The sequence below is a fragment of the Enoplosus armatus genome, chromosome 2 (assembly GCF_043641665.1).
Source record: "Enoplosus armatus isolate fEnoArm2 chromosome 2, fEnoArm2.hap1, whole genome shotgun sequence".
Classification (NCBI taxonomy): domain Eukaryota; kingdom Metazoa; phylum Chordata; class Actinopteri; order Centrarchiformes; family Enoplosidae; genus Enoplosus; species Enoplosus armatus.
This window is the reverse complement of record NC_092181.1, coordinates 1,273,421-1,296,303: the sequence shown is the minus strand read 5'-3', so window position 1 is coordinate 1,296,303 and position 22,883 is coordinate 1,273,421. Positions and strand designations below refer to the sequence as shown.

At 43.3% G+C, this 22,883-nt stretch overlaps 1 protein-coding gene across 3 annotated transcripts in view; it reads left to right on the top strand.

Moving 5' to 3' along the window:
- The first annotated feature begins 5,148 nt into the window (after positions 1–5,148).
- add3a (adducin 3 (gamma) a) overlaps positions 5,149–22,883 on the top strand; it is a 35,267-nt gene continuing 17,532 nt past the window's right edge. For all 3 annotated transcript variants that reach the window (XM_070913270.1, XM_070913253.1, XM_070913261.1), the window contains exons 1-5: positions 5,149–5,275; positions 10,341–10,585; positions 21,238–21,376; positions 21,986–22,137; positions 22,314–22,394. In XM_070913270.1, the coding sequence (XP_070769371.1) occupies positions 10,391–10,585; positions 21,238–21,376; positions 21,986–22,137; positions 22,314–22,394 (567 nt within the window). In that variant the 5' untranslated portion in view covers positions 5,149–5,275; positions 10,341–10,390. The remainder of the gene's footprint in view (positions 5,276–10,340; positions 10,586–21,237; positions 21,377–21,985; positions 22,138–22,313; positions 22,395–22,883) is intronic.

The window sequence follows — 22,883 nt, the reverse complement described above, 5'->3', positions numbered from 1 at the left end:
CTCTGTGGGCGTGCTTGCCCTGAATCTTTCCTGCAGGTCGACTCATGATGCAAACACAATGTTGTATATGAGCTGACGGGCTGTTCTCCAGAGTTATTTTTGGAGGCCGTCGTGTGGTTTTATACTGTCCTCCAGGAATTAGCTTGACCTGTTGTCATGTAGGCAATAGTGTTTGAAGTAAAAGTAGTCAAAACAAGTTAAGTGAAAATACACTTGTCAGTGGGGTTGAAGCACAACCATTAACTGACTGAGTTTTATTTTCTTAAACATTACCACATCTGTCAGTTTCCCACCGTGGGGTCTCAACATCAGTCGGCTATTTTTTTACTGCTCTGGGGGAAAAGCGCAGAGGTCCAAATAATGAGCTCAAGTGTTTGTACATTCCTGAACAGTTAGCATCAGTGAACGTAGCCCCTCGCTCCTCTCCTGTTACTGCTTGGCGTTTGGTGGGAAACGCGGACAGAGCGCTGATGGCAGGGCTTTGGCAGTAAATGGATACGAGCATGCATTTAGCCCAGCAGACGTTCAGGTCTTCAGGTCTGTCTTGTTTTGCTTTTGTCCACAGCTTATGGAGTGAAGGAGGGGATGACTTCAACAGAAATATGGGATTACTTAAGAGCACTGCGGTGTGCAAAGGACTCATTAATCATCAGACTTGATAAGAACTGCGTGGAGACGGCAGAGTATCAAGCACCCATTTGACAGCCTGGGTGCAGCCTAACCTTGTCTGTAATGTGTCACATGAGTCAACCTAAAGCAATAACAGTAATTTGGGTTTCCACAGGGTCATGATTAGCTATCGCTGAGATGACAAGCCTGCTGTTATCAACCAGTAAGACATAGCTGCTTGGACACTGTCTGGGGCTGTGCTAGTTTGATGGGATCCCTTTGCACAAAACAAAGATGCACTTACGCTTGTTTAACAGTTTTAATCTTTGACAGTTAGGTTAAATCCTAGGTTAGGACCCTTAATGCGTTCTGTAATTTCAGATGGTGTGCAAGAATTACTGTCCAGATGTTGTATTTCAGAGTCGTTGTTCAAAACAGTCCAAACAGAGGGAAATGAGTGGTCATTTGAATTATTTTGTTGTCTAACCACAGGCTTTAATAACTATACAGTACATGACAATGTAATGTCCATAGTACAGCGTAATGTCGTCATACAGTGACCTGTGTTTACTATCTAATTAGAGGTGCAGGTGTGTGTGTGGAGCTCTGTTTCCCTGAGTCAGGCCTGGCAGTCACATCTGGGGATGGTGTGGGTGTGGGTGTGTGTGTGGAGGGAAGTTGGGCACAAAGTGCTGAGTGTTGCACCAACATCCAGGAGGAGGGAGGGGAGGGGGGGGTTGCAGTGGTGGAGGGAGATCAGTCACCTTTCCATGCCAGTCTGTACTTGGCATATTCACTGCACTGCGGATGAGTGAGCAAACACGGGGCTGGGCAACACAGAAAAACCTAATATTGTACCAATCACAAGGAATAATTTCAGTATCAATACTGAGCCTGCTAACATGTGCAAGATCACATATTAAACAAGGAAATGAATGGCCATCCATTTGATAAAACAACTTGTTTTTATCAAACATGAGAAATTCTTCTATTTACTATTTACATCCTGTCATTCATTTTGGAAATACTTGTGTTTTATGCAGCGCTTTGACAGCTTATGGCAGCACAGTTCCACAACAATGACTGTATTGAAAGTAAATTGTGTTGCTTAGCCCTTTGCAACCATGAAAGATAATGTAAAACTCAAATAGAAGAGTTCCATGCAGCCTGTCAGTTGTTATTGATAATGTAATGATGAATACAATCATTGAGTGATTTACAGTATAGTTTCCTGTGTACTGCTAGATGAGGATATACATCCTTTTATTGATCAGTGAGATCTGCTCTGTCAGCATTTGGTTGGACTGAAATTCTGCAGACTTTCTCCATCGTTTGTGTATTTCTCCACTTTTCCCACCAAGACAAATTCCTGCACATTTATTGCACTAAAACAACATTTTCTTAAAGACGATGCTGCAGAGGATGATTCTCAATCAATAAACAGTCCCCCCAAGATGCTTAATACAAATAGGGATATTTGTGTAATTCCATACACTGGCATCACAAGTGATTCCCAGGACGACATCATTGTTCTTCGTGTAGAGGACAAAGTTTGTGGGAAAAGAGAGTAAGTCATGTGGCGACTGTAGGATGATAGCTCTTGTTTGTTGGTACAAACCAGCTGCAGCCCCCTGAGCAAACGCTGCGCTTATTTCCTCCACATGCATGTGATGCCATATAGAGGAATCAGCCTGTTATAAATAGCCAGCAGCACCCTGCACAAGTCTGTGGAATGCATAACACTGTGTGTGTGTGTGTGTGTGTGTGTGTGTGTGTGTGTGTGTGTGTGTGTGTGTGTGTGTGTGTGTGTGTGTGTGTGTGTGTGTGTGTGTGTGTGTGTGTGTGTGTGCATGTGAGCTCCCAGAAAAAGGTCATTGCAGAGATGAATGTGATCAGATGCCATTGATGGCAGACAAAGGACGATGCAGCACTGTGTCACAATGTAAAACATTCAGTAAGTCTTCAGTATTTTTAGACTGGTATTGTTTTCAAAATGACTTGTAAACCCATTTTACTGTATTTTATAATGGGTTGTTATTATAAAGAAGAGGGACAGTTTGAAAAAGAGAGTAATCAGAAAACACACATACAACACAATATATTCTTTTTTAGTATTATGGCTGCCAGCTGTGGTTTTAAATGTTATTTAGCTCAGATGGTTGTTACAGGTTCACCTCTGAGGTGTTAACTGCCTCCTGTGTCAAGCTGTCAATCACACAGTCCCTCTCATTTTAACTGTTGGCTGAGAGCAACTGAGGGACATACTACACATACCTAAACACTAGCCGTAGACGCTGGTTTCAACTGATATCTGGAGGAAATTCAGATTCAGATTTCACAAAACAATGCAGGATTTCATGTTAAGTTTCATTTTGGCAGGTTTTCAGTGCAGTGTGTCTATTGCCACAGTGTTGTTACAGCTTCTCCTCCAGGAGCCTAAACAAAAACTGCTTATCATCTAAGCTATCAGGTGATGGCAGTCAACGTGCACCGCAGCTCTTTATTACCCAAAAGCTCTCGGCCAAAGATCTCTGGCATTAAAACCTGCAGTTCTATGACAGAGTTTTGTGCCAAAGTGAGATAGTAGACGTACTTTTACAAGACAGTTCAAAGTTAAAAATGAATCTTACTAAGAGAGACAGTTGATAATTCACATACCAGCTCTGTTTCTTACACTAAGCCAGGAAAGAGGGTACCTACAGTACATCCTGAGTATTTTAGACATTTAGATGTTATTCAATTATCTAAGTGAAAGTAAAAGTACCTGTAGTTGTCTCTGTTCAATATTATATCTGTGTCACATAGTATGCGTAAGAGATCCACATGTAAATTTACATAGCGGTCGAGGTGAAGCATCATACTGTGAAAATCAAACAGCAGCACTCCTGACTCGGCTGACAGCTTGTCGACATCTTGCTGGCTGCCTGGATTGTTTGTTTTTCTTCTGACATGTGAATTGTGTTTCTCTGGTGCTTCAGCTTCGTCTCCACTGGGTGGGTTCAGATCGTGCTCTTTGTTTTTTTACGGTTGTACAACTATAGTTCATTTCCTGCTGCAGTGGATCAACAGGTAGAGAAGCCTCCATGTCCTCTCTGTACATCCTGAAGTGTACGTGACTCCCAAATTTGTTTGTTTATTACCTTTATAATTACATCGTTTTCACCAAAATCTAAGCAATTGCTTTAAGTTCAGTGGACAATCGAAAAATCAACCTTTAAACACTGTAACATGTCTTTGATTTACTCTGTAATCAACTGGATGGGGCAATATATTTATTTTTTATTGACTATCAGTGGTATGGTATCATAATAGAAACAGAATTCTGTCATCCAAATGAATGATTTGAAGTGGATTGTAATTAGAAACTAACAAAACTAAACTAACTTTTTGTTTTGCACATTTGAAGTATATATATATACATATATATATATATATATATATATTGCCATCGTAAAAATATTCATATTAGTGTGGAAGAGATGAGTAAACCATATCACCCTAGTCATCAGTCAAACTTGAGAGAATCAATCAACAGTAATAAATGTCAACAGAAAAGAGGCCAGTTTTGTAATGGAGTTCTGCTTTAGGCCAGACTCTGAAGCACAAACAGCTGACCTCCGTGACCTGGAATCATTTAATTTTGACATTTTCATTTTAAAATCTTAGTTTTGACAGTGTCCCCTGACTTTTTAAGGCCCGTGGTATTCAAATTGATTGGTATTGGTATTGATTTCAGTCCTCCAGAGAGACATGGATCATTTTGATTCTGAGGGGCCGAAGTGGCTACAAAGGCCATGCGGTTTCTGCTGCAGCTGGTTGTGTGGCTGCTGCCGGCCGAACTCATAAACACTGACCTTTAGTACAGTCGCCTGGAGGGGTGGCGTGGTAGCAGGGGCTGTGAATGAGGGACATAAAGAGACAGAGAGACAGAGAGACAGAGAGGATTGTGGAATGTGGAAGAGACACCAGAAAGTGAATGGATCAAAGAAAAAAAGAGACAAGAAAAAAAGATGACTAGACAGAGAGAGAGACAGAGAGAGAGAGAGAGACAGAGAGAGAGAGAGAGACAGAGAGAGAGAGACAGAGAGAGAGAGAGAGACAGAGAGAGCAGGCAAGGGAGGAGGAGAAGGGGTGATTAGTGTGTGTGAGCCTGAGCTCTCATTGGTCGAGCAGCCTGTGTGTGCCAGTGGGCGGGGGATTAAGGCTGCATCACGTGGTCCCTTTAGCTTCTTTTCCACACAAACACACACCCTCATTTGCAGAGGGCACACACACACACACACACACACATATCCTCTCACATACACACTCACAGCTGTTGATACTTCTCTCTCTCTGGTGAACGCCGGAGCAGCCGAGGAGCAGAGCAGAGCCCGCAGGAACCAGGGAGAATCTGCTGTTTGCCGGCAGCTCGATCAGAGAGCGCCTATATGGAAAATCTGGACGGACAAGTGAACCGACTGGTTTTGTGATCGCAGCCTGGCTCTCACTTTCTGTCATTCACATCCCGCTCTTTTCTCGCTCTCTCTCTCCCTCGTCTTTCCCGGCTTCTCTCTGGGACTCAGTGTTGGAATTTGAGCAACAGAGAAAAACAGAGATGTGTTTTGCCTCCGCCGCCTACTACTGCCTGTTCTCTCCCATTCACTGACCAAGGAGGAAATACAAGGTTGGTTGGGCTTGGCTTATTTGTTTATGTGCTGCTTTGGTATGTCATTACACCTGATTGGACATTTGGATCTTGATTCCTCTGGCATATATATATATGAATCCAGCTTGTTTTCAGTTTTTTTGTTCCCACCAGCTGCCAAAGCATGACTCCAAAGATTACCATCCCTAAACCTGATTTGTATTTTTAGGGGAATTCCATGTTAGTATGTCTGCTTTGGCACACACACAGGCGGACACACACTCCTGTACTATAAACACGCTTGGCAGTCACAGTGCAGTGAGTGTGAGCACCAGAGAAGATAAGCTGTGGCTATTATCTCCAATGTGTACAGTAGTAGAGGCTGCATGTGAAGGAAGACATTCGAGTGGTCACTGCAGCCTTCAGCACGCTTTTCTTGAAGATATAAATCAATCATTTAGAAGGAATGTCTGTAAAAAGAATCCAAATATGTTTTGTTGTATGTTGCAACCTGCACTGAAATAAGGTTGCACAAGAAACCAACACCCCAAACTACAACCAGTCGTTGCCATGTGTCAGCTACAGAAACACTGACTGCTGGCACGATGGTTAGCTCAGAAGAAGAGCTTTCTGTTTCTGGAGGATCTGTAAGCTGCTGGGCATTTGGCTCACATACAGTCCTCCAGTTTCACTGCTGGATCTGTCATGCAGGCGTGTTTAGACACACCTTCTCCTCTGTGTGTTTGCACGAGTTTCCTTTACAGGGTTTACAGTGCAGGTCACTTGTGTGCAGATGTGTGTGTGTGTGTGTGTGGATATAATTAGCCGACGTACAGATTCTTTCCTGGTATTGTTGTCTTTGGGGTTGTAACACAACCCAAAAGGCTGTTTGTCTATTTTTAGGGGTGGTAGCTCGTAGAGACACAAGCAGCCACGCTTTGAAGCTCCCCCCCAGGCAAGATAAAGATACGAGGTGTGTGTGAGTGGCTGTGCGGTGTTGTTAGTGGGCATCTTATCCAGTGTGTTTGGCATCTTGTACACAGTTTTTATGCACAGAAAATAAAAAGGTGAAGGGAGATCAAGTCGAAGAGACAATGATGGACAGAGATAGAGAGATGTAGCGGAGCAGAGAGACAGGACCAGACAGACAGAGAGAGAGATGGAGCGACAGATACATGGGGTAGATGTAGGTTTCCATGAAGATGGAGAGTTGGCTCTGCTCCAGCTCCCAATGTCAGAGGACTACTGAGGCATTATGGGTGAGCACTCTTAGAGATATACAGTAAGCTCCCATAACAGAGATGAAGGAAGGAACTCATTCGATCGAAATTTTTCCCAATTTTCAAATTAAAGGAAAAAAATCGGCAGTTGTTAGTTGCAGCCCTCCTTGTTTATTTTTTAATTTTAATATTCGTATTCCATGTTCGTCACCTGCAACATGCAAACATTTTCAACTGAAAACAAATTTAAAACACAGATGTTTATGTCAGGTACATAAATACAACACAATTACCAGTTGTTACCAGTTACAGAAAATGTTTTTGTCTGATAGTAATTTGAATAACTTTTAGTTTTTTGGTTCTGTGATTCAGACAAAACAAGTCATTTTGAGACTTTGTGCTTTAGAAATTGGGGCTACTTTCTGACATTTTATAGACCAAATAATGAATCGATTCATTGAGAAAAAACATTGCCAGATAAACCAATAATGGAAATCATCATTAGTTGCAAACTCATTAAATGTATTAAACCTGCAGAGTATTTGATGACTCTCTCCCTCTCGTGCAGTGACAGTCTGTTGTTAAGGTTAAGGCCAGGCTAAAGGGAGGTTACCGTGAGCCCCAACATTCATCGCCTAGTAACCAAAAACATGTTAAGCATAGCCAGATTTATAGCAGTAATTGGTTTTATAGCACTCGTAAAATCATTGTTTATAGACGACTGCGTTTTCATGGACAACTTGCCCACTGATGAAGACGGTTTATGTCTGCAGAGCTGCTGAACATGGAGGGGGGGGGTCACTGAAGGTCACGGGGTGAGAGGTCGCGGTCACCTTGCCTTGGGCTGCGGTCACAGTCTAGCGCCCTTCAGTAAACACAGCCTGCCTCGTCTATCTGCCACAGATTAATGGAGCTTAAATCAATTACAATACAGCTCTGTCCTCCAATGCCGTATCTTTTAAAGTGCAATTGTGTCTCAAATTTCCCGTCGGTCACTGAACTCGATAAAAACTTCTGGCATTGTTGGAAAACTTCAACGTGTTTCATTCAAGAAGTGTTTAAATGAATCACAAGAGAGCATCTGCCATGAAGCATGAAATTTGAATTGTAAACATTCGATGCCATAATGCGAGGACCAGATTTCATTCTTACTCACATTAATTGTGCACACTCTCACACACACACACACACACACACACACACTCAGAACCACCACCACCACTCACCCCGCTCCCTCCCAGACCTCCCAACCGTCGATCTCTCTGGATGTGACCAGACCGAGGGGGTTCTGGACGGGGACAATGATCTATTGACAGAGACAGAGGACAGAGGGAGGGAGGGAGGGTGGAAGCTCATGCTGGGGACTGCTGGAGTTGTGTGTCTTGTGACAGAGCAGGGATGGGATGGTGTACTGGTGTGAGTAAAGGGGGGGTTTAGCTCTCAGAGGGGGGTATGTTACTTTATTTTGGTGAGGCTACAGCTGTTGCATTCGGCCCTGCAGAATTCCACTCATTCAGCAAATTTCAGGCACGAGCTTCTGCTGTCAATCACAACTTCTCAGGTTGTGTTTCTGAGGGTTGTGGCTGACTGACTGACGGCACATTTCATTACCTTTTGGGGAGTGTAGCATGTTTAAATGAGTGCAACAGAAGGATGAGTAAGAGTGACTAGTTGATGAGGTACAAACTTTGCACAATAGCAAATAATTCCTCTGGTCTCTCTTCTTCTTTCTTATAATTACCCATTTTTATATTGTGATGTAGTTCCCATCACAAACCCATCATTTGGCAGTTTTATCCCAGTCTGTCCTCCTGTGCACAGCTACTCAGTAAGCAAAGCAGTGCAGGCGAGCAGGAGGATGAATTCAATATCGGGTTACATAACTCGCATGCCCAGCTGCCTTAAATTAAAGAGGATTTTTTGGGGGCATCTTTTATTCGTTTCCATAGTATAAATCACAGCTTTAGGAGTGGGATCAGGTAGTGAGAGAGAGGTTTCCTGCGGTCCTCTGGTTTACAGATAACATGGATATTTTGGCCAAGTATAGGGATTTTTTTTTCTGAGGCAAAAACATTGTCACATTAGAGGTGCCAGAGATCATCTGCATAGAGGGGTTGTGACGGGGATACCAGTCCATATTGGTCCATAGGAACAAATGAAAACATGTGCTTATCAGAGAAAGACCTACTAAAAACAATACATGCCATGGTACACGCTCATCCACTTGAAAGGATTTCTTTTATCTGTTTGTGTGGTCTGAGTGCGACTCTTCTATACACTGAGCTGTGTGTCACTCCACTAATCTCAACCGTCTTTTTAAGTGGCATTTGACCTGAGTGAGTAGCTTAGCAGCATGTGTCGGACCGAATCACCTCTCCACCCCCCTGTTTCCCACCATACAGAGTTAAGGGCAGAAAGAGTCCCTTCTGGCAGTGTAACCCCTAAATTTTGATCCTCCTGCTGTCAGATGATCACTGGGCTTTTGAAGACGGAAAGCAGCGGGATGCCTTTCTAAAACTCTCTCTCTCTCTCTCTCTCTCTCTCTCTCTCTCTCTCTCTCTCTCTCTCTCTCTCTCTCTCTCTCTCTCTCTCTCTCTCTCATTCCTCTGGTCTTCAAGCCAAGACACCATCTGGTGAAGCTCCCATAAGCCCCGCCTCTCCTTAATACGCCACCAGCTTATCCTTCACTGCTACAACAGCAGCCGTGTTGCAAGGGATCCTGGAAAATGCAGTTTTATGCCTTTAGTCTGTTTCTTCTCTGCCTCCTCCTGTGAACTCATCTTTTTCACCTTCACCACGGCGGTTATGTATTTGATCTCGTGTGTTTGTTTGCCTGTTTTCATATGTAAAAAACAAAAAAAACAAAGTTAGGCCGCTGTCAAATACAAAGTGAATAATTTGTGGTGTCTTCACTTGACCAGGATTTGTTTAAGGACTCTGTGTAAGATAGATGAAGCTTTATGAGTTCAACAACTACTGCAATTAAATTGAAAGAAAATCTGTGTTTTCTGCATCGTGCTTTGTTGTCACATTCCTCTAAAATGTGTCTTGCATCACAAAGTCAACTGTTTCACCAACTTAAAACAAACATATTTTCAAATGTATTTCCTTTTGCCTTTATCGGCTGTCTCCCTTGGCATGACAACAAGGCATTGAGAGGGCCAGTCACACTTGTTGCTTTTACTGTAACAATTCCTGTATCCTGCATAGATGCTTGTTGTCATGCCAGCTGACCTGAGAATGAACAGTGGGAGTGAACCACCTCACTAGTCAAGGCCTGGATGTTCAAACAAACCTGCTCCTGTCTTCCTCGTATGCTTTGTTGGTTGGAGTGTCAGTGTGACCTAACTAACGCCTTCGTGCAGTTGTGACACAATACGTGTGTGTGACACCTGACTGCTGTCAGGACACTGCAGGAGCTCGTTATTTGCGTCAAACCAATATTTTTAAATATATTACTACTTGCGTCAGAAAAGTTACTCTTGTTGAAAGAATGACAACAATCATTTAACTCAGTCCTGTGGAGGGGGAGCAATGGATATTAAGCATCGGTGGTGTGTCCATCAGTGAAGGCTTTGCTGTTAATGTGGTAGTTATTTAGGGAGGAATAGGGCACCATACACATTTAATTCATGAAAATAGACATTATGAAACTCCTTTGCATTTTGCCTTCTACGAGCAAATCTGTTTTGCATCCTGATGACTGCGTTATTTGCATACCACATTGTCATAAGTGCTTTGAATCCTGGTACTCTCTGTTCTGTTCTCTAAACTCCATTTTTTGTGCTATGAAATACTGTAAAACATAAACACAAACACAAACTTTTCCCACTTTCCTGACACGATTTGTGTTCTGACGTGTCACTCTGTTTTCTTCTTCTCAGGTGAGAGTCAGAGCGGCAGACACAGTGCAAGCGAGTGAGGTGAAGCAGGCATGAGTGCGGACAGCCATCAGGGGGTGGTGACAACCCCTCCCCCGCCCAGCGGAGGGACTAAGGAGCGCTACTTCGACCGAGTCAACGTCAACGATCCGGAGTACATCAGGGCCAGGAACATGTCGCCTGACCTCCGGCAGGACTTCAATGTTCTGGAGCAGAAGAAACGCGTCACACAGATCTTACAGAGCCCCGTAAGTCAAAAGAGGGAAAAGGGGAAACGATTATTCATTTATAATCATACAGAGTAGAGCACATTTCTTTCAACAGACTAGACTAGTAGAGACGTCACAATTTTAGCTTTCAAAATGAGGGTATGGCATGCAGTTGCTTACTTCGGGAACATTGTCTAGAGGAGAAAACTTGAATCAAGAAGACGGTATAATGGTATCAGCTAAAGCAACCGTTCACCCTTGATGCTACACAAAGCAATCAGGTTGAAAGAGATGGGAATGGGTCTTGTGTGCCGCTTTAGATGCATATTTACTACTCAGATAATTCAGATTAGGTGATGTAACATGTGGGAAAGGTGCTTTCTCATTTGTAAGATACATTGCATAGAGCTTAGAGAGTCCTGAAGAGTAGATGGGACTGATTGTAGACGGCCCTCTCTGGAGCATATTGATCGCAGACACATCGCTTTCCTCCAAGATCCTAGAGAGCTGACAGGACAACCTCAAGTCGAGTTGAATTTTGTTGCAAGAGGACAAGTTATAGGTCGCGCGGTGGAGCAGTGATTAGCAGAGTCACCTCACAACGTGAAGGTCCTGGGCTCAAATCCATCGATCCTGCCTCAGGCGTTTCTGTGAGGAGTTTGCATCTTCTCGTCAAGTCTGCATTGTTTTTTTTCCTGGGTGCTCCAGATCCCTAAATTGGCCACTCAATATCCTGTAGGGGTGAACAGAAGTGTAAATGTGTTTGGCGTTTTATTCAAGCAAAACGACCCGTACGTTTGTCTGTCTTTTGTCAATATTAGAGAAGACCCAATGGAGAACTTTTCACCTCACTGACTAATAGTTTGGGTAATCAGTTCCCATTTTCTCTTTCTGTCGGTTATTATTCCCCAATCAAGTGATTTCTGAAGGAGTCACAGCAGTGAGGATATCACATGTGCGTGTGCTTGTGTTGTGACACTGACCACAGAATCACAGCAGTCAGCGGCCTGCTAAAGCCTTAATATAACCACCAGCTACCACACCCTCACTCCAGCTTACTGCTGGAGCTCTCCAAGTGCCCTCCAGGCCAGAGGCTCTCATGTTGGGTCAGGTTTTGCTGAAGTAAACAACTCTGTGAGCAGAGGGCATATTTCAGCCAGTACACATAATGTTGTGGTTTAATTTTCTTTCCTTGGGGGTCTGGATTCTTGAGAATTACTGTTGCTCCGCTAGCCAAACTTGACTGAAGTGCTGGAGGTACAGTTAGAGGTTTGAGCCCCTTTGGGACCACACATGCTAATTATTTAGGCACTCATGGTACTGTAAAGGCAAGGTATTGGGATATTGTATCTTTGCTGTAGGCAATCTCTGCCAAGACCAGAATGCAGTGCAAAGATTGTGATTAAAACAGAGAGCAGTTCAAAGAGAGCACAAGCTACAGCAACACTTGAACACAAAACTATACGTGAGTTCACAGAGAAACACACCGTATGCAACAGATTTCTTAGAGTTATTGAATATTTGCTATGCTTCATGGATCAGTTTGTTTCCGTTTGTGACCCTGAATTCATTTGCATTCCTGTCAGGAGCTCATCGCTTAACTCTGGTAATAATAGTCCCACTCACTCTGCTCACTTAGTCAAGCTCATGTGCTCATGTAAGGAGGACACAGTGTTGTCCTTGCTTGCTGTTTGTATCGTGCCCTTTGAACAGTTGCGTCACCTTGTGTGGAGATTTTACAACTAGCCCCCTGCCTTTCAGTCCAGCCGACACAGTATTAGGGATATTTACTCTGCAGCATTGACTCAAGGCTGGTCTCTGACTGAAGTGCTCCTCACCATTTACAATGGAGTCTTATATTTGCAGAGGCAAGGTGTGTGTATGTGCCTGTATGCATTTGTACTTTGAACTACTTTGAAGTGACAAAGACACCTTGAAGGTTTTAGAGTCAGCAGGAGCAAATGGATGGTAAAGTTAAAGCTATGTAAAGGATAAGGTTAGACGTTGCTCAGGCAATGAATGTCATGAATGAATGTTGGTCACAAGCAGAGTAACACAAGCCTGAAAGTGTGTGTGTGTGATTGATATTGGGTAGTGGCTGCCGTGGTTTGGCCCATTCTTTTTAAGCTTTAAATGTGATCCGCATTCTGCACATGCCCAGTGTGGTTTTCTTGGCACGCTGCATTTTGTGCCAGATGTCTGGAAGGGCAGGAGCATGATGCTGCTGATGCAGGTTTCCACATGATACTCTGTCTGTGTGTCTGTGTACGTGATTGAGTACCACAAGTGCAGTTTAGGGTGAGTGAATGAGTGAACGGCTGCAGGGCTCTGTCGGGACCGTCACTGGTATCTTTTTGCGGTGTGTCTGGCACAGCTGGCTCCAGCGTGTCCTTATCAGCAACGATTCAGCATGTTGAATTAATGGCACAGGCAGTGAGATAGAGCTGTCTGACTGGCTTTTGAGCCTCGTGAATCAGTGATGCCACAAGCAAAGGGCCGCAGCCTGACGACAACAATGCCAGCAGCAGTATTCTATCAAACGTAATCTTAAAGTTGGTGGTTTTTGATTGTCCTTTTGTGAGGTTTTTGTTTGAGAACTACTACTGACATAAAACACATGAATGCTACCAACCAGCTAACTATTGGCTCTAGTCTTTGTGGTGTGTTCAAGTGCCCCTGTTAAACCATGCTCTACTTCCAGGTAGGTCTAGTTCTTGGTTGATCTTCATAGTCTAATCTCAGGGTGTATATCAGGGTATGGTGTTATGGGCCCACAACTTTACTGTTTTGGTTCACTCTCACTGTTGTCATCATTTCCAGGCCCCCACCTGGACAAAAAAATAAATGAATATCTAAGTATATATTTTCTGCTGTTCTTTTTCTGTCTTATACCATTTTATGTTGAATACGTTTGGGGTTTTGTGACTAGTAAAGGCTATTTGTTGCCACCAGTGATAACTGTAATTTGACCAGCTGGACGTCATAGGCTACCCAGTGCCATTATTTACCACTACATAACTCTGTGTGTGTGTGTTACACTCGCAGTCATGCAGTGTTATGTCCGCTTGATGTGGTTTTGAACGTGAGCCAACCAGCTCTCAGTCAGCAGTAACAGGTGGGCTGCCTGTGGGCCGCAGAGTGTTTTTCAGCCCCTACATCAGGACAGTTGGCTTCTCAGCGCTGTTTTACTCATATTCAACAACAATAACAAGCGTGCGTCACCAGCTGTGCCACCAGCACGTGTGCCCCCCCCCCCCCCCCCCCCCCCCCCCCCCCAACTTCTCATCATCTCCATTGCTTTCTCAGTCTGTTGCTCTCTCTCACGTTCAGCTACAACAACAACAAGAGTGTCGCCAGCTGGGTGTCCACACTATCTCCCTCATCTCTCTCTCTCTCTGTTTGTTTTCATTCCAGTGTTATGGGACTAGTGGCGGTTCCAGATTACATGTTTCTAGCGCTCAGATGGCAGGTTGTATTTAAAGTGGGACCAATATAGATCAGGCGGGACTGAATCAACTCTGCTGACTTCATCCACCCGCCTCATTCATGCAGCAGTGTTTCCCTTTAGAAGTCAAAGGCTACAGCCTTCTAGTCCCACCAGGCTGTGTGGACACTTACATTGTCTATATGCAACAACAATATGGATAGAGGCAAAAGGGAGGGAAGGTATTGCATGCACGTGTAAATTAAAGTAGTCTCAGGTCACATAAAACATGCAACAAATACATATTCTGCACTGTCCCTTGATACATTTATGGGAGTGACACAGGAATAAATATTGATCACATTTTCCTGAAAGATGATCGTGTTTTCATCTCTTCTATATATATATATATATATATATATATTTAGATGCTGTTAATGACATTTAAAACATTTCCCCATTTGTAAAAGGAAATGTAATCTATAGTTGCCTGAAGACTAAAAGTAGAACATTATTTTCCTGAACATCTGGTTAATGTTTGTGTCAATCTGCTGTAGTCTTAATACTGGCATTACATGATGTATTTGGTTATTTAAAGTCATATGAGGAAGGAAGAAAAGGAGGATGTGAAGTATTTTTCAGAAGGCTTTTGGTGGTAATGTTGGTTAACAAAGAGTGTTTTGTATGATATGCAAGGTTTGAAATTTGCCTTGAGGTGGTTTGTGGGGCACACTGAAGTGGTTTGCTGTTGCATTTTGTTCGCATGAAGGAGCTTGGATACAGATTTTGGCTGCAGATCCAAGTCTCATGATGTCATAGTTGATAAATCATGATATCAATTTGTTAGTGTTAAATTCTGTGGTTAAGCCTCTTTCTGTGTCCCTCTATAGCTGCTGGGAACTAGGTTGCCGTGACTCTATTTGCGACCCCAAAAAGGTCTAAAGGTCAAGTGTCCTCAGAAGCTTGAAATTGAATCAGATGAAATTGAATTTGAGTTGTACTTCCACATGCTGCTTCTATTTTCTACATCTCTGCTCATCTTGCTTTCTCCCCTGCTGTTAGGTTTTCCTCTCCTCTCCTCTCCACATCTTGTGGCATAGTTTGTTCATCGTCCATAGAAATGATTCACTGATGCCAAGTGGTAAATTTACTCAGCCTCATTTGCACTAGTCCCGTGGTTTTCAGAGGAAGTGCACATTTTCTGCTCTTCCCCCCCACTTGCCAGAAAACACAAGTGGATAATTTATGATGCTTTGGCGGAGTCTGCCGAGAACCCCCTCGTGAGAGGCAAATGTCATGGCTGCCCTCTATGATGTTTTCCCTTTTTCTTTTTAAGGTCCTGAAGGTCTCATTTGATAGAACATTAGTGCTTGAACTCACTCCAGAGTGTTTCTTTTTTAAAACCACCGCTTTTCCCCTCAGAGCCACGTCTCGGCGGCTGTGTTTCAGTTTGGCATTTCACGACATCCCTTGGGTGCTGAACTTAGCGAAACCTCCAGCAGTGGAGCAGTGCCCTCAGGATTAGAGGGTAACATACTGAAATGTTACTAAGTCCACTTCAGCCCATGTGCAACCTCAAAAGGATAGACCAAAAGTCAAAAGAATCGCCTGGGTGCTTAGCCTGTAAGCTTTACGCTAGTTTCTCCATCTGGCAACTGAAATCTACATTTTTCATTCAAAATCAGAGACAGAAATGTTTTAGTCACTAAGCAAAATAAATGTAAAGCTTTTTTTTCTTGCTGAAACTGGTGCACGAACCGACCTGCAACTAGAGATGCACCGATCCAATATGCCGGATCAGTATCAGTGCCGATACTGACCTTATTAAGCCGGTCGGGAATGTCCCATGATGTGATCAATCCATATTAAATATAGTTTCCCTTATCAGCAATCCCTGACTTCATGTTGCCTTACATTAAAACGGTTACAGTGACTTCCATGCAGTGAAGTAGCATAACTGGTATCGAAATGGTATTCGGTATCTGCAAATGTCCTGAGTCGAGGTATCAGGGGATCGATATTAGGAGACAACCAGCAACTCATGTATTGACACACAGAATGTATGAATCCATACACATAATACAAGGCCATCTTCAGACATTGATACCACTTTATTGTCACTTTTAAGAACGTTATCAGTGTAAATGAGCCTCCCTTTTTCTCGGGGTGAACAAGTGCATCCCTCAAGAAAAAGAGCAGAGAGTTTATGCAGAGTAGGGAGCCTTTGCAGCCGGAGTCGGGGACCAATTTCACAGACGCACACTCTGAGATGAGATGGGGCGGGTGGGAATCAATAGCATTGGCAAGCTTGCAAGCAGGCTCTCTTACTTTGTAACACTGTCACGTTGGCGGCTTGAAAGAACAGCATTGTGCTGACATAATTGGGGAGGCTGTGGCTGAAATTACAGGCCTCACCTGGTCTGTTTGTGTGTCGACAACCTTTAAGGATAATGAGCGTGCGTTTACCTTTTATCTATCTTTGCTTGTATGTTTCTGTATGTAAGAGTCTTTTCATGCCAAGGACGTTCGAAGAGTTTTATTTAAACTCTGTTAAGGTTACTCCTTTGGTCTGGTTTATTCGGCCAGTTGAGATGAATGCAGTTTGAGCTTGGTTGATATCACCAAGAGACCTGAAAATGCAGGTCACTATGTTCTTCCAGGTGAACTGGGATGCGGTAGGAGTGAGAACGTAATCCTAACCTGCTACGGGAAATGACCCCAAAACACAGTGTTCACAGGTATAAGAAAACAGAAGTTGACATTTGATATTCAGCTAGTTTTGGCTCCAACTCAAGCTACTTGTGACTGTTGTTTTCAAGCCTGGGTTGGCTGCGTGAATCTAAGCAATAACCAATTAAACTCTGCTGCAGTGAGTCAGATCAAACCATACTAGTTTCATTACACGTGAGGACACAAAGTGTGTGAGGTAATGCTGAAACCGTCAGGAGCGACACATACTTCTTTGATCGGTGCACAAGCACAGACGTGCAGGACCGGCCTTGCTCCAACAAAGTCATAAAAAGTCCTGTCTTCCTTTCCCACAGGATGACGTACAACAGTTTAAGTGTCACAATTGTCTACAACAATAACTGAAGCAGAAACAAACAGGAAACATCTCTGCAGGTCATATGACAAGCTCTCGAAAGACTAGAAACGTCCTATTATAATAAGAGTTTGGAGAAAAGTTTGATTGTACCCTGAAGAGTGTCACCCACATGATTTAAAATATGCATGTGAAAATGTCTGACAAAGTAAGAAGGAATGTCCTTAAGTAAGGCATGACTCCTGACAGCTCATCCAGACCCCCATGGAGGCAAACAAGAGACTCTTTCTCAGCAAGAACCAATAAATAATCACCTTTACATGAGACTGTCTGAAACATTCCCATGTCAGACTCTTTCATGCCTCAGACGAACCAGCGTTTGATATCTCAAATCAACTTTTTGTTACTTCAAGTAAGTGGCCATGTCTTTCTACTCTCTCCACTCACAGGCTTTGACTCCTCCACTGAAGCTCCAATCTGCACTTAATACTCTCAACTCTGCAATTCTATTTTGAAAGATTAGCTTTTGCCATTTTGGAGCAGTCACGGAAACACTTCTTCATTTCTCTGATTGGATCACATTTTTTCCCCGGAGGAAACCTGGCAGGGTAGAGGATGGAGGATGGATATTTGTGTTATTTTTCACTCCAGAGGTGAATGTGCTGCAAGTGTAATGATGCAAGGCAATGTCATTTTGAAGGTTCATCTGACTTCCTGTCTTTGGGTTGAACTGGGAGTATTTTCAGAGTGGAGCAGTCACACCACAGCAGCTGAAAAACAAACTTGACGTGTGATGTTATTTTTATTGCTGCAGTTTTTCTGAAATATTAATGATACGATCCACTTTAGGCCCCGGGATTAATCTGTTTAGATGATGGGAAACAAATCCCTGCTGTCATAATCTTCTTGGAAACACACAAACAAATTGTAGAGCAGATGCTTGCAAGTGTGTGTGTGTGTGTTTGTGGATGCGTGTGTTTTTATGCTCATGTGCTTTTAAATAGGTTTCATTCTGGTGTGTTGAAAGGTTTTCTGAAATTGATTGGACAGTATTTTGAAAACAAAAGTGATTCTGCACCTGTCGTGAATTGCCGCAAACAATTTGTGACTTTAAAACTGCCCTGATCAATATTTTTATTTTAACAGGAAATCACATGACTACTTTTATGTGATGATGCAATGATAGCTTGTAGTGATGAACTCCAAAGAATTATCACCGGACTCTCCTCAACTTTTTTATTTTACTGGCCTATAATTTAACTGTTTTGGTTCACTCTCACCTCTTGCATAGTGTCATTTTCAGCTCTGAAAGTTCACGGTACACTTCCTGCTCAGCACCAAACAGCAAACATACATTCATCAGGTGGCCAGAAACGCAAACTCCAAATAAATGCTAATATTGTTTCGTATCTGCTGGATGTGTACATTTTGCCATATCAACTTAAAAGGTGATAATATGTTAGTGTTGTGTTTATAGCTTGTGACCCCAAGTGGCCCAAAACTAAATGAATGCAGGTACCAACTGATGTGATTGTCGTTAATGTTAGTCGTGGTTTTGTAAGAACAACCAGTGTCAAGCTAGTGATAGTCTGGCTCACAGGATGTGGGCTGTTGGGATAAGTCTGCTTTTGGCCGACTATTAGCATTCTCCTCCCATTCTGCTATCTGCGTGTTACCGTTTGGCGAGGGCACCGTCGCTGCATCCTGGACTTAGCGCCGCCCAAGACAATTGTGATTGGTTTAAAGAAATACAAACAAGCCAGAGCGTTTTTCCCCTGTATCACAATGACAATGGGTTCAGCCAAATCTTCCTCCAGCGCTAAAACGAAGTGTGAAGATAGGTCTGACTATGCACAGACCCAAAACAAAGACCTTTCTCGTCGAGTCAGGAACACAGAATCTGCCTGAGGGTCAAGTGTCTGTGCTCTGGCTCCATTATAGTGCATCTTTAGCACTGCGGCTCCAATGTCAATGTGATGGCACAACAGTCTTTGAAACAGAAATGTCCAGAACAACAACAATTGAAAACAAAAAAACCCTGACCCACACTGTCAGACATCCGCAACAGGCTGGTTGCCACAGCAACCTCACCACTAGGGACGGAGGAATGTCTGGCTTGGGTTCAGAATCAGTGGTGCTCCGGGACTGTATGTGTCCTGACATGTGGGGTTGCTCCAGTTTTAACAAAACACCCCGACATTGGCATAAAACCAAAGGCTCCGACTCCATTCGCATAACACTAATTGATGGTCCCATGTGGTGACTTGATGGGACGTGGGGGGGCAAAGACAAGGGGAAGTTGAGTGTCAGAGGTGTTTTTGTGCACAGACGCAGCTCTGTTGGGAATGTGTTGACTGTTCCAGAAGCACTAATATGAAATAAAGGCATGAATATTGGATGTTGCCCTACTGGAGGAGCCATCGCATGGAAACAGTGTCATGCCACCGATTTCCATCACTGGTTTTAAATTTCCACCAGAAAGTTAAGGTGGTGGTAGGAGGTGGACAACCCTTAAGGAGTGGCAGACGTAAACTGTATGTAGCTGCAGGAGATCCACACACACACGACACACTGCGAGTTTGATGGATCTGGTCATAGAGGTTTGAGGACTGTTAATGTATACTGGTAAAATTCCCTTAAATGTTTATAGTGTGGGATGGGGGATAGGATGTTAGACCAGATGGAGAATGTTCATGAAAAACATTTGTCAACATCCAAAAGTGACTGAGACACAAGGAAGTCTGAGTCAAATTATGCATGCAGACTAAAAAATGTTGGGAGTGTTCTTAATGGCTGACTTTGAGCGCTGCAGTCCTGGAAATCATTTACATCATCTAGCACAGTGACATGGCGCAGATGGTAAGATTTTAGTCGAGCCAGGAGATGTTTGAGTTCATACATTTTAAGGGTATTACGATGGCAGTAGAGAAAATACAAATGTCTGACTGTCGGAAGGTGTCTATATAAATCGTATGAATCAGTGCACAAAGTACAGAAAACTGAGGATAAACACAGTACAGTGTTTTTAACCTCCGTTGTGTTCAATATTTCTGTATATCAGAGCATCTCATCATGTGTTTTTGCTCACTGAGCTGATGCACTCATGTCAAGTTCTGCAAAGTGCACTGCAAAAAAAAAAAAAGAGAGAGAGAGAAGTCCCCTGTACTGGTCACCGCTTTAATGACATTAGCCGGTAGGGAAAGGTGAGCGCGCCCCCTGAGAGGCTAACAACCTTATTAAGATTATGAGCAGTGTTGGCTTATCTGTTGTTCCCTCTGCAGCCTGGGTTTGACTGTAGCTGTATGAATATAACATGTCTGCAATAGTTAAGGCTTTAGCATCATCAGGTTCAGCTTGTGATTTCTGTTTGAACATTTGATTTACGAGCTGTTGGATGATGAGGAACATTTGCTTTGAAGGAAAGTGAAATCATAAAATCACACAGTACTTGATGTGATGTCAGGCAGCCAGCTGTGTGTATATCTGGACTCACACAAGAGTATGTTGTCGTATTCTTTGAACAGATGACTGTAGTCTGGACATGAGGATTAGCCACAAACACTCTCTCTCTCTCCCAGTCACACCAAGCAGCCAATCGTAATGCTGGCTGCGAGCTAGCCAGACAGCCAATCCTGGCTCAGATTGTTGGGAAACAGGCCTACCCTGATCCAGCTTCATTGAGCGCTTTGAGGACGATTCAGATTGACACCCGATGAGCATGTCTAATCTGTGATTAACACGTCTCCCTCGTTCTTCCTCTCTTTATTCCCACTCTTCCTGCCTCTCTTAATGTTCCCACGTCTTTTTACTCTTTCATCCCTCTGTGGCCACTAATCCCCGACTCTCTCCTCTCTCTCCTCTAATCTGTCTCACCATCATCTCTCCCTGTCTCTTCATTTTTAAAAACTGCATTATAGTTCAAGACAGTTGATGTTCCTGAAGGTGGCTGTTTAAGCTGCATAATACCTGATTGAGGTGTGACTCAAAGTTAAGTTCTCAAAGGCTTGATTTTCTTGTACAGCATAGTGGATATATTAATGGCTTGATAACATGCTTTATAAAATGAATATTAATACAAGTAGCCTTTTTGGTGTTGAAATAATTGCTTTACTGTCGGCACGTAAGGAAGTCTGAGGGTTCAGTTTCTAGTTTTTGACGCATTGCGTCGTCTCGGTTTCACATTATTTCCTCTCTCAACTCTTTCTCTCTCCTCTTCTCTTCCAGGCCTTCAAGGAGGAGTTGGAGAGTCTGATCCAGGAGCAGCAGCGGAAGGGGAACAACCCCACCGGCCTGCTGGCCCTCAGACAGATCGCTGACTTCTTCATGGCCAGCTCAGTGGCCGGCTTCAACACCTCCCCCCTCAGTGAGTACTCGCAGTGCTGTGGCCTGTTACCCCGGGCAACCAGACACTAACATTTAGCAGAACATGCCACCCTTGCTCAGGGTGCAGCTGCTTTGAACCACATTGAACTACAAAACACAGCTTCAGTATTTGAAGAGAGGAGATCCATACCCAAACATGAACTTTGCGCACTTAAGGGCATAAATACCCCGAGACGACCCAACCCCAGACTCCGGAAGAGCTGCGCATATTTCTCTGGGTTTTGATCCTTTGTGAATTCTGTCCAGGAGTCCATATGTGAAGTCTGCTTCCACTCACGGCGCTGGAATGCGCAACTAATGCCGAATTACACGTAGAAGGCATTATAGCCATTCAGTTTAGCTCTTCCTTCAAATGTACCCATAATGAGTAAGCCCAAGAGACGTCGGTGGTAAACAATATATTAAAGGCTGGAGTGGTGTTTACATCATCACAGTGTGGAAATTAGGAGCCAGATGTGTCAGATATACGTCATTAGATAAAAAGACAGATGTTGGATAGTGGTCCTGTGTGGCTGTCGCAAACAAATCTTTCTTTAATGTATATTCTGTTTTTCCCCCTTGATTTAACCCTGATCGTACCATTGTTTAGGTCTGGGGATGGTCACTCCCATCAACGACATGTACGGAGTGGAATCCACCACAATGGTGAAAGGGGAGAAGCTGACACGCTGTAAACTGGCCAGCCTCTACAGACTGGCGGACCTGTTCAGCTGGGCCCACTTTGCCAACTCCTACATCACAGTAAGATGCAAGAGCACAACTGGATTTAAAAACTGTCTGAAATCAGTCCCTATTATGGGACATAGTATATGCTGATTGATTCGATGAGAATCCTGATCCTGCATGATTTTTTCAGAGTTGAAGTCAATCATTTTGATACCTCAACAAAAACATGATTTAAAATTTTCTCGTCTCAGGGTCGAGTCAGTAAAGAGCAAGACCACATCCTCATCATCCCCAGAGGACTGTCATTCGCCGAGGCGTCGGCATCAAACCTGGTAAGAAACACGAGAAGCCGTGGCCTGTTCCCAACAGAGTCATGTAGTTATATACTCCTTAAAGTAGCAGCAAAACAAAAACAAATGCAACTGGATAAGATAAAAAATCTAATCTTTTCTTTTCATTTGAAGTTGAGTATAGCAAGTGGAAGAGTTGGGAGATTCATTTTGTTTTTAAGAAAAATGAGATTCGCATTTTTGTTTTATTGAAATGTTTGAGTAGCTTCAGAAGAGAAACATAAAGACAGTAAAACACCCACAGCAAAGAGACCACTCAGAAATTGATTTTAATGCTTAGCTTTGACTTGCAATCCCATAGTTAGAGTGAAACAAATTCAAATTAAATTCAAATTAGGTTGTAAATGTCTGTGTGTTTGCCAGCAGTGCTGTGAGTGTTAAGGGTTTGGCCTTCACTGGACGGGCTAATGCTTTCACACTTCGCTTAATCAGTTCTTTACTTCCTTCAGTTTAACTTCCTTCAATTGTATG